Raw genomic sequence first — 12,729 nt, 5'->3', positions numbered from 1 at the left:
GAACGAGGCATCACCCGTCGACAGGTTCAGACCTGCAGGAGATGCTTGAAAGAAAAGAGGCCACATATTTTACAGCACTTCTACTGTGTTAACCCAACTGCCAAAGGGTTACTAAAATTTGTTTTAAAGCGATATGAACCAACTCACCTTCTGTCTGCAGACCTCTATCTGTTATCCTTGAAGTTTTTCGGTCTCTCTCTCTCTGTTCGTGTGACAGTCCCTTGGGAGATTCTGCTGTTTTCAGTAGTGCAAAACTCACTGGGTGTGAAGATAAATGCCTCAAGGCTTTTACAAGCTGAATCTTAAAAAAATGTCACTGCACTTAACCCTTTCGGTGCTGGTGGTACCTTGAACTTGGGACTTGGATCTTGTCTGGTGTGTTTAATTTCAGTTCTCTGGGCTTTTATTGTGTTTTGCATTGTTCTCAGAGTGCTTAAAGAGACTTTCGACGTTTTGCGACTAGCCTATTTGTTGATGAAAACAAAACATAGGCTAACTAACTACATTTTTTCTCTACTACAAAGCATTTTATGGATATGTTTCGCGTTATGTTGTTCAACCTCGAGGCTTGACTTTATACACATGACATCCCATTAATTTGAGAAGAGAACTGAGATGAAGGCGAATGTTTATCTTCACACAAAAAAACGCGTCATTGCGTTCCTTAATCCCTTTTGCTGCTTTTTTCTATTTCTCTATGTAAAAAATGCAAAGACGTCTTTGCGTCTTGCTATTTTTTCGGCGTCTCGCACGTGCACAAGCGCCGCGTTTTTAACACGATTTGTCAAACAAGAACTTCATCCTTTACAAAACACATCTTGGAGACAAATTCATTTCATGTACGTGTACACTATTTTAAAAAATTCTGAGAAGTAGCCTACCATTCTTTTGAGTGCAACACTTTTTAATTAGAAACAAACAATGTGGGAAAGTCTTTTTTTATAGGCTATCTCTCCAACTCATTTCATGAAGGACGTTGCTCAAGACTGTATTTTAATCTGCAAGTCACAGTTAAATGACCTTATCTTAACATTGCTTTTATTTGGTAAGTGTTTTATTTGCAACTATTTATTTCCTTTTATCAAACGTGAAATGTTGCTTTAGCGTGTAGACTAATAATTAATAGGGAAACCGCGCCCTCTGCTGGGTTTGTAATGTAGTTCAAAAAGTTACTTTTCCCACAGTCCACTTGCCAAAACGACTTTTTATTAAATATTTTACTGCGGCTACTTTACTTAAAAGTAGCGTGCGTGACGGTAATTAAAAATGTAAACGTTTTGTGTAAAGTAATAAAGCATTGAAAAGGATGTAATTTCAGTTTCTCATGATGGCGTCAACACAATGTATAATTTTCAGTCGGTCCACACATAATATTTGACCAACTTCATCAGCCTATGTTTAGCTACTCATTTATGTTTGCGTTCAATGTACCGACCTGAAAGCTGCCCTGGAAATAAGATACAATTTGTCCTCACTCACACTTGCAGGAGTTTAATATATCAATTAACAACACATTATTGAATGATTCATGTGGAAAAAATGCTTCGCATTATAGCGATATGAAATCACAGGATAAACATCTTATTTCAAAATAAACGCAAAATAAACAATAGTTTCTTAAGGATACATGTACAGTTTTGTAGATATAAATATATGAACTTTTAAACGTAGGCCCTACAGTGTTTTCATAATATACATCTTTATACACACATCAATAAAAGACTACATTATAATATTAAAGTAAATTATTGCACGGCCCCCACAGTATAGATAAATCAGTCTTCAAGTATGTGGATGTCCTTGAGGACAACAAAAATCATTTCTTCCATGAAGAGTTTTCTCTCTCTGTTCTTCATCATTGGTCCTCCAGGGTAAATAGCTTTATGAAAGCTCTTCTTGCTATTCACTCTCTGTCCTCTTCACTGAAAGTTTGGGCTGGCAGTGTCCTGGGTTGCTCCTTCATTCCTCCAGCAGAGGGCGCATCAGTGCTGCAGAAGAGACAGAGAGTCAAGTCCCAAAGCTCCATTAGAATGACAAGAATGCTAAACACATGCACAGAGCATTGACCACCCATTTCCTGTCGTATTGCCTTAGACCCTCACAAAGCTTTTTTTTTTAATATATATATTTTTTTGTCTCAACTGATAGCACTCCTTTTTTCCACAACCACTTTAAGCGACCTGAATCCTTCTCTGTCCAACCCATCAGGCAGAGGATGGAGAGAAGGATGCTCCTCTTGCTCCTTTGTGCCTGAAGAGAGTACACTAACGTTCAGCAAAGGAAGTATCAGAAGTATCTCAGTAAACGGAGCCAATATAAACCAAAGGCTCTGGACAAACCACAGAGGTGTTCCTGGGTTGTTCTTTAAATCCCTTTGTGGATGGATCGAACCCATGCCAGCTTTAGACGGCCTTCGTGGAACGTTAGTGCAGGGTGGTTTGATGGGAGTGAACGTCTCCGTCGCCGTCCGTAGCCCCCTGAGCCGATCTTATCAGTGGGGGCGTTGCTCGTCTTCGTGTGCATCATATTCAGCAGGTGGGCCAGTTCGTGCACCGAGCAGGTGGCCAGATTACAGCCCGCTCTTTCGACTCTTTTGACCGTGTAGGCTGGTTCTGCCCGCTTTACCCTCACACTCCTGGAGGGAAACAGAAAGCATTTAGTTTTCCTTTATCTGCTGCTAGTGATTAGTCAGTTTGCCCTTGATATGTGTGTTTGTCCAGTCAAATAATGTGACATACCTGTGCTGTGGTACAAATGACTCGGTACCGCTGTTCCTCTGAGTCAGCAAAGCTGTCGAGTCGCTCTCGCTTCTCTCAGACACGCTGCTGACATCTTTCCTCACCTTACCCTGAAGCCAAACACTGAGCCTAGCAGATGACAATAGAAACCCATGAGATTTTATTCAAAATCAGAGTTTTGAATGACAAGAGTGGTTCAGTCATGAGAGCGTACCTTCTCAAACCATCTGTATTCAGAGGTTTTGCACCCGTGATGCTCGGCAGAAATGCAGTCAGCACACACCACAGGAAAGCCTTCTGAAGCACTGAGTTCATTGTAAATGGAACCTGTGGAAGAACAGCAATGTTATTATTAATCATATAAAATGCATGCTCTTCTCATGAAAAAAAAAACCCTGATTTTTGAACAAAAGTCCCAATGACGTGATCTTCCTACTCCTTGTTGACTCCACACTGGTCATTCATTTATTTTGAAAAGTTACACAGAGGTTAAGTTTTGCTCAACCGTGTCATTTTACCAGTAGCAAGTCTTAAATTTGCCTGAGACAAGTGCACACTTGGTGCAATGAAAATGACTTGCCAGAAGGCCAAATGTCTCGCTAACCTATGCTTTTGCCTTGACCTTTGAAACCAAAAAGGCAGAGAACAAACCAAGAAAACATACCTGATAACTCCGGTCGCTCTCTAGAATTGACTGCACACTTGAAAAGTGGTGATGTTGAAGTCAGTATTTTTGTGTATTTCCAAGTTGTGTCCAAATCTTAGTTGGCTAAGGATGAGTATTCAGCTGTGACACTGCTAATGGTCTGAGTTACACAGAAAAACCTGAGTGCTTTTATATACTTTACTGGGGGTGGGAAGGGGCGGGAGTTGTCTTGAGTGACAGCAGCCACATCCCTGTTCTAAACTAGCCAACAACTTTATGTGCCCTGTCTTAAAAGGATGGAACATAACCCCTGAGAGAAATCATTATTCCAGCATTCCTGTAATATCGTTTTTAATTAGATGACACCATTTGTTTTGTTTCCGAATCATTTTCATATCTCCTGCATTGGTGTGTTCACGGGGTCAGAGAGGTTTTGAATTGTAGAGTCGAGATTCATTTCCCAGACAAATATGCTTCAGCATCAGCCTTGTAAACATCTGATGATTAACTTCCTGCGAAGCATCTGGAATGCACATCTAATTGGTGATCGAGTTCATTTCAAATGATGTGACTGCATGGGAGATGTTGTCCTTGGGATAATGACTCCGTACGAGCCCTCACACATTCCAGCCACCTACACATTTTGTTAACAAGTTAGGAATGTGGAATTAATGATTTCTATATTGAGTACAGCTAATATGACACCAGATGCCTTGCCAAAATCATTTGAGAATGGAACATGCCCAAATTCGTAACTGAAGAGAGAGAAAAACAGTAGATGGTAATTATTTCTGTTCAAATATTTTTGATTGGGTTCTTCTCTCTGGATTGTTGCAGGTTCATGTGGCATATTTATCAGTCCATATAAATAAACAACAAATTCAATATTTAGATTGTATACACGTCTGCTTTAAAGTTTTGGGTTGGTATGATTTTTGGAATGTTTTTTTTTTTTGGGGGGGGGGGGGGGGGGGGATCTCTATTATCAGCAAGACCGATTATTTATTTGATATAAAATACAGTACAAATTTTAATATTGTGAATATTTGAACATATTTTAAAATTGTATCTATTCCTATGATGGCAAAGGTGAATTTTCAGCATCATTACTCCAGTCTTCAGTGTCACACGATCCAGAAATCATTCTAATATGCTGATTTGCTGCTCAAGATTATTATCAATGTTGAAAATGTTTGTGCTGCTTAATTGTGGAAACTGATACTTTGATGAACATTTATTTGATATAGACATCTTTTGTAACATCATGTCTTTACTGCCTGTCACTTTTGATCAATTTGTCCTTCAAAAACTTTCAATGTTTCAACAGTGTTACTAGTTGTGCACAGTTGCGATCTGTTTGGTTTTTAAATGCACTGTTTTAGCACATTAGACACGATCGAATTGCAAATAGGCTGCGTGACTATGGTAACATTACTTTAAGTGCCTCATAAGGCTGCTGGAAATGTTCCTGCCAAGTGAAGACATGCTCAGGAAAGACAACTTTACTCCTACCAGTTTCCTTTGAGTTAAACAACACCCAATTCTATATTTAAGCCTGAGTAAAGCCTCTCCCTCTCGTCTTTTTATCGGTAGAAAGTAGAAACACAGTGTCGACATTTTTAAAAATGTGTTCTGGAAAGATAAAACGCTCCAGCTCAGATGTTTCTGCCAGTCTAACAGCAGAGTATAGATGCTCGATTGCTCTTGGTGTAAGTGACAAACTGACTGTCTGAATCCATTTGTGGTTTTCTATAGTGCCACACAATCTAAAAGAAAATAGTGAGAGATTGATATGCTGCGGTGACTGGAAGACACATAATCGTGTTGTCACTTTATGAGAGGAATAAAGCATGAATGAAGTGTGCACCAGAATTAGATTCTAACAGCATTGAAGTATTATGTTCATAGTGAACTCCACATGTTTTGATGCAAGTATGACAGCACAGCTGTGATGTGTTTCCTTTTTTTGGTAATAGAGCGATTACCTGTTTGTTCCTCCTATCTGCATTACCAGCTGTTAAATGTGGTTGAAGCAGGTTGAAACCAGACTTTGGTTATATCAGTGCTTGAGCGACGACTCAAGGGTGAAAAAAAATCAAGGGTGTATTCCAAGCAGATGGGGCAAGTCCCCTAGAGGCATTGTTATTGCAACATCATCAAGTCAATGAATACAGACAGCCACAAATTATTTTAAGCCTCAGGAAGAGAATCTGCTCCATGAAAATGACACATCTCATCACATCCCCATGTCGTGAGATACATGCTCTCGTGTACACTTGCCAAGTAATGCATCGTGAAACCACCGTGACTTTTTACGCAAAATCCCCTCTGTTCTAATAAGTTATCTGCTTGACACTTTTTTATTGCTATTGTGTATCCTTTATATATAGGAGTAAGTGGTTTGATGTCATAATGACTGTGCTGGCATCTGCTCATCCGAGTGGTCGGACAGCACATGTTATTTATTTGTTAATAATCTGCACATCAAAATTAATATAAATCCTCACAGGCTGGTTGTATAACCAGCCGCTGGTGGGTATCCAGTGGATTTGATTCAAAACAAGTGGGTCATATCTTTTTTACTATCAGCACTTTGCATGGTGTAAATGCTGTTTTCATGCTAAGAAAGAAATCACAAGCAGATTTAGAAGTGTGGTTATTTCTGCTCTGTTTCATGGAAGCGTTTATGTGGCCTGCCAGTCACCGCAGTAGTTCTGCTCTGGAAAATGATGCACACTATACATTTATTTATTATATAAAATAATAAGACTTGTTTTCAGATAGTTTATTTGAAATGCATTTCTCTTACAGCATTGTTTGAAGCATACACATTTGAAATGCTTAGATTTCTGCATAAATTACATGTTCTCTGGAAAATTGCAATTTTGTAAATGTAGATTGTTGTACAGATGTTTATATATTTTAATTGGAAAACGAGACAAATAAAAATACTGTTTAAGCAATTCCATTGCAATAGAGTGCAGCAGTGATGATTTATTTTTTGTAAGCCAACCTGGAAGTTAGCATCACTCTGGTTCCCCCAATGGGAGCGGTCCATTGGCTTTTGAATTATTGCAGAAAATAAACTCTTTGACCAACAAAAGGTCATGATTCTGATAATCTACACAACTGAACACGACGTCACCATCACTAAGCTTCTGACAACTCTTTGAGTGTTTATTTTTCACCCAAAAATGAAAATTCTGTCATCATTTACTTACCCTCAAGTTGTTCCAAACATGTATGAGTTTTCAGGTACTGTGGGAGTCAATGACTGTCGTCAACTGTTTGGTTACTGACATATCTTCTTTTGGGTTCAACAGAAGAAAGAAACTCATACAGGTTTGGAACAACTTGACAGTGAGTAAATGATAACAGAATTGAACTATCCCTTTAAAAAAAGCATTTTCTCTGAAATATTTAGTTAGAACTATTTTCAAGAGCATGATTATAAGCACAACAAGGCTGTGAAAGCAGACTAGTATGAGTTTCTCTGTATGACGTGATGATGTTTAATTTCCCTGACAACCTCTGTAGTCCCATTTAGGCCACTTTTTTTGCAAAGTAAAGCTTTAAAAAAAATCGCAAGGGGGTAATACTGATATGTGTGTTTTATATTGTAGAATAAAACGTGAACATATCATCAGCTTGTGTTAACCACAGACCTTATTTCAAGCATTTTACTAAAAACCTATTGATTTTGGGACAGTAGAACCAGAAGTGCTAAAATGCTAATTCGTATCCACGTTTTTGGCCTACAAAAATACATCATCCCAGCAGTACTCTTATGTAATGTTTTTTTTCTTTAGCACAATGCTTCATATATGCCACAAGTGCGGCATAAAGACTGCTGCTTTATCGGTTTGGGCAACTTGAAGGCCCTGTCCCAAATGCCGCCCTAAACTCTTCTGATCCTTCTAAGTGTTTACACTTTAATGACGGAATGCCACATAGACTGTCGGTATAGTATCTGTAGTCCACTTTTTTATCTCACAGATATAACCGTGAAGACCACAATTACACATAAAATGTAATATTTGGAACTGCATCTGAATTGCATCATAGGCCGAAACAGTGTAGTGCTCAGTTCTTAACTGGTACTTGAAGGTTATAGACCTCACAGTCAAATTTTCATGGAAGTATACAGCATACTTAACCAAAACCTAAATGTTTTCACGTGTTTAAGATCCAAGCATGCCCTAATAAACACATCAAATAACTTCCCGGCACCTACGGCAAGCTTTCTTGGGAAAACGAGCTTTCCGAAGCGTATACTAACTGTGGTATACGTGGTATAACTGCGGATGATTCAACCCTTTTATTTCAGTTAAAAACAGCAAAGGGCGTTTCAGAAAATTAACCAGCAGTAGCTTTCCAGGAACCATCACCTGAAATAGGTGAGTGACTTTCAGAGGAATTAATTTCTTAACACAAGCTGTTTGGTAAACTATAAAGTCTATAAATGTTACAGTCATTAGTTAAGTTTGACTGTTCGTGCATGCAGTTAATAATGCTTATTCTCTGTTTTGTGTTTGAGTCACATCATCTCTTCAATTCGAAAGCATTTTTGCTCTCTGGAACCACTTACATCTAATCTTCCGTGGCATATCTTTAGCTATTATTGTCTGGATTTTTATTACTCACAGTTGCTGGTATTGCACAGTTTTGATTGGTCAGTCATTGTGCCTAATCTGATTTTAAAGACGCTGTGGATCACTTATGTGTCTAGCAGAATGTGAAATGAAGTATTGGGCTTTGGAACAAATACCTGAAGTAATGATTCTTGGCAATATAAACATGATCCCCAGGTGGTCATCCATCCGTTCTTGTCACAGTCATTTTCTGCTGTGCTGTCTTGCTCATGTTCTTTCATGCATAGCTGGTTTAGTGCTCATTTGTTGGCATTTGTGACATTATATCATTGTCATTTTTATTCATACCTTCTAATTTACCAAAGGAGTTTCAAGGGTGGGCAAATGTGTTAGATTATGTTATGGCTATATCAATATGATTATCAATTCAAAACAATGTTTTGTACACATTTATAGGACTAAGATGTCTGAAATCATAAAAGAACCATAGTATCATGCCCTTAATAGTACAAGGAACTTTTTTGTTTGTTGGTTTGCTTGAATTGTTCATTGTTTTGAAACAAGTAAATGGTTTCATTGTGTTTGTTTACCAGCATTTTCTTGGTCCAGAGGTCCACCTTTTAGTGCTCAGTGTTAATAAGTGGCAGAGAAATGCCTGTATAATGTATGCCAGTAGAGTTGTGGAGCGGAGATACCAGCATGGAAAACTCCACTGTAAACCGATGTGCTGTGTCCTTAAATAATGAAGTAGAGATGCTTGCAAAGACCAGACATTGAAAAGGGGGCCCACACTTTTAATATCCATATGGATTCTGGGCTCTTTTGGCTTTGTGCAGTAAAAAAAACATTGAGTAACACCATAGCAATGTCCTAGCGCCCACCAAAAAAAACTATAGAACCCATTTAGAAATGCCCTAGTGACCACTCAAACATTGGCACTGGCCAAGCACCATCCACATTTTCTTTAAAATTAATATTTACTTAGATTTTGTGTTTTGAAAATACATGTACACTATCATTCAAAAGTTTGAGGTCAGTAATTGTTGTTAAATAAACAAAAACAACTGCAAAGACGTTTATAAAGTAACATAAGATTGCTATTTCAAATGTTCAGCTGTTCTTTTGAACTTTCTGTTCATCAAAGAATCTTGAAAATCGCATCACGGTTTCCACTAAAATATTAAGCAGCACAACTGTTGGAACAATGATAAAAAATAATTAAAAAAAGCAGCAAATCGGCATATTAAAATGATTTCTGAAGGATTTCTGAACATCAAAGACTGGAGTAATGATGCTGAAAATTCAGCTTTGCCATCACAGGAGTAAAAAAGCTATTTAAAACTAACGGATTAAATAAATTTAGCTTCAGTGAGCATAAGAGACGTATGCACACACACACACACACACAAACTTTTGAACAGTATTATTTTTGTGAGTTCTTATTGGTTATGGCTCACTGGACAGGTCTGTTTAGTGATGTTGATATTGTTTTGTTGTAAATCATTTTTGGCTTTGAAGTCACCATTATGGTTGCGTGTATCTGTTGGTGAACTTAGTTCAATTCAATTATCTCAGAAAATAATCTAAAATAACAAAAAGTCCTGCATGTGTCCATCCTCATTACGGCTGTTACAGTGTCTTTTGTTGTTTTAAGTAAAAACAAACTCATTTACAATACTGAGTTAAGTCTACTTGCTAGTAGTCAGAAATTAAGTTAATTCATTGAAGACCATTTAGTAAACTTGCAAGTTTTAAGATGTGAAATTTTTGTGAGGCAATGAATTTACTCAAGCACATGCACCTTGTTAGAGTTTACAGTGTGAAGTCTTACGAGATCATATCAACTAGCTCAGTGTGCATTCATTAGAACGCTTCTCGATAACCGGCCTGACATTCAAAGTACAATACTTTTTTTTTTTTTTTGCATTTTTTAAAACTGAGTGATTGATTGTATGAGTGATGCAACCCGATCTCACGACCAATTCGTCCGAATTTGACGAGTGATTGAAAGATGGCTAAATCGTAACAATTCGTACGACCTCAGCTCGATTTTTGCTAAGATTTTTGCTAAATCGTACATATTTGACGAGTTGCCCAATTCGTATGAATTCGTACGAATGACCTACCCCTGACCCCGCCCCTAAACCTACCCATCACGTGGGTTTAGACAAAGATACAAATTCGTAAGAGTGAGGTCGTACGAATTCGTACGAATTAGCCATCTTTTAATCACTCGTCAAATTCGTACGAATCGGTCGTGAGATAGCGCGTGATTACACATTCTCCTGTTTATGTAATCTTAACATTGTAGCCAGACTTTGTGTTGGTAATCAGGACACATAATCCAGATATTTTTACTTGTCTAACCGGAGCACACCATCTAATTTTGTTTTTCGGGCAACGTCTTGTTAGATATGTGGAGTTTAGTTCTTTGATTCTTGGCTTGTCATCTGCTTTGTGGTATTAATAGATGTCCAAGTTTGCCCAGTGTGAATCGCACTATACTTTAATATTGCTTGTGTAATCTTTATACTAAAGAATCTTTGGACAAAATGAAACTGCTCAGGAATCACTTCATTTTCAGGCTGCTTTCTTGGAGATCCATTATAAGGTTTACCACACATGCTATTTGTATCTTATTACCCATCAGTACATTCAAGAGGAAGTTAAAACACGATTCTATCAATATCAGATATGGAGTTTTTCCTTTCAATTAATTAACTTAAAACATTTTTAAGATAAATAGTTAAATCCTGTAACAGTGAGTGTTCAAGACGTAATCTGAGACAGCATCCCTAACATTTAGGGTTATTTTGGGGTTACGTGTTACGTATTCCAATCTTAATAATGATAAAATGGCAACACTTTACAAAAAGGGTCCATTTGTTAACTACGTTAGTTAACATGAACTAACAATGACAAAATACGTCTAGAGCATATTAATCTTAGTGAAAAAAAATCTCTGTATAATATCAGTCTTTAAATGCAAGATATTTAAAGTGTACCTAAGTATACTTGCAATAGTTCCACTTTAGCACAATCAGGACCTCAGCACTACTTCTGGATAACTAATTAAGTACAAATTAGTTGTTCCAATTTAGCAGACTTTAAGTATACCAATTTAGTATACCAAAAGTATTTAATATTATAAATCATCAAGAGTTTTTATTCAATATCCAATTCAATATTTATTTAATACCAGTAGGACCTATGCCTTAAATACTTCCAGTAAAAGCACTGCTGGTAACTGTTATGGGACAGGACAGTTCGGTAAAGGTTGTGTTGCACCTTGTGAATGACCCCTCATCCGTAAAAAGGGCAGCATATGTTTTGAGCACAAGAGTCTGAATGGATTTGCTGATGTTATACGGGATTCCAGTTATCTGTGTTTTTTCCTTGAAGTTTAAAATAAACTTCCTGAGAACATATAAGCACTGTACACACACACACACACACACACACACACACACATGTATAATGTTTAAACAAGTGTCACATGTTCCCTGGAGCTACAAAAACTTTGTCAGGCATTCTGTGACACTGCATTACATGATGTGTAATGTGTTGATGGAATTATGTCAAGTCCCCTGAAAATTCTTTGAGGGGTTCCACAGGGCTCGGTCCTGGGACCAAAATTGTTTATTTTATATTTAAATGATCTCTGTATGGTCTCAAGTGTTCTCAAGCCTATTCTTTTTACGGATGATACCAATTTTTAATTCTAGGAAAGAGTTAAAAGACATTGTGATAAATGTGGAAAGGGAGATGGAATGGGTTAAGAAATGGTTTGATATTAATAGGCTGTCACTGAATATGAGTAAAACAAAGTTTATGATTTGGGGTAAAAATAGTGTGACAGAAGTGAAAGTAAGAATAGGGGTGGAGGAAATAGAAAGAGTAAATGAAATACAATTTTTGGGTGTTATATTAGATTGTAAATTGGGGTGGAAAAAGCATATTGATTATGTAAAATCTAAAATCTCAAAGACAGTTGTGATATTAAATAAGATTGGGAATTTGTTAAATATTTTCTAAAATTTTATGATTTAGTGGATTACAAGGTTACATTGATAATGTATAAAGTATACTATAAAATGCTGCCTGATAAAGTTTTGAGTATGTTTGAGAAACGTTATTGTAAGTACGAGTTAAAAGGAACATGTTTGTTTAAAAAACTGAAGGTACGAAAAACGAACAAATATTAGATGTAGAACTATCTCTGTAAAAGGAGTGAATTTATGGAATTGTTTGCATATAGATCTTAAATTGACACAAACAATAAGTGGATTCAAACGGCTCCTAAGAAACAAGATGATACTTTCATATAGATAGGTTTTGGGTAATTAATATCTATGACTTTGTTGTTTCAAGTGTTTGTAAGAAGAGAATTGAGCAGTTTGACTGTTGTAAAAATGGAGAGGGATAGGCGTCAATAAGCCTTGAGCTTCAGCCTATACCCTTTGGTTTAATCAAAAGTTATGTATATGATGAGTTGAATATTTGTTATTGTATATTTGTTAATGATAAACCAAATCAAATGAAATGAAAAAAAAATGAAAAAAATGTGTGTTGGATCTTTAAGGATTTCAGCAACATGTTTAAAATGTAAAGCTATATGTGCTTGGTTAGTTAGCACAGTTCTATTTGCAACAACAACAAAAATCTTCTTGGAATGCGAAAAATTTCGCCATTAATGATCGGCCATAGAAATCTGTGTTCATACATTCCTAACTTCTGACTATGAAATATGAAT

At 36.9% G+C, this 12,729-nt stretch overlaps 1 protein-coding gene across 2 annotated transcripts; it reads right to left on the bottom strand.

Moving 5' to 3' along the window:
• Nucleotides 1–1,392: 1,392 nt before the first annotated feature.
• Nucleotides 1,393–3,557, bottom strand: admb (adrenomedullin b). Of its 2 annotated transcripts, XM_056261200.1 has the most exons (5): nucleotides 3,403–3,557; nucleotides 2,953–3,065; nucleotides 2,739–2,867; nucleotides 2,340–2,635; nucleotides 1,393–1,988 (listed from the first exon to the last, which is right to left on the bottom strand). In XM_056261200.1, the coding sequence occupies exons 2-4, from the start codon at nucleotides 3,051–3,053 to the stop codon at nucleotides 2,365–2,367; spliced, it is 501 nt and encodes a 166-aa protein (XP_056117175.1). In that variant the 5' UTR covers nucleotides 3,054–3,065; nucleotides 3,403–3,557; the 3' UTR covers nucleotides 1,393–1,988; nucleotides 2,340–2,364. The 2 variants fall into 2 exon arrangements, with proteins under 2 accessions (XP_056117175.1, XP_056117174.1); XM_056261199.1 differs by having other exon boundaries at nucleotides 1,393–2,635.
• Between the last annotated feature and the right edge of the window lie 9,172 nt (nucleotides 3,558–12,729).

The sequence above is a fragment of the Rhinichthys klamathensis genome, unplaced genomic scaffold (assembly GCF_029890125.1).
Source record: "Rhinichthys klamathensis goyatoka isolate OS25496 unplaced genomic scaffold, OSU_Roscu_1.1 h1tg000181l_1, whole genome shotgun sequence".
Classification (NCBI taxonomy): Eukaryota; Metazoa; Chordata; class Actinopteri; order Cypriniformes; family Leuciscidae; genus Rhinichthys; species Rhinichthys klamathensis.
This window is presented reverse-complemented; position numbering and strand designations above follow the sequence as displayed.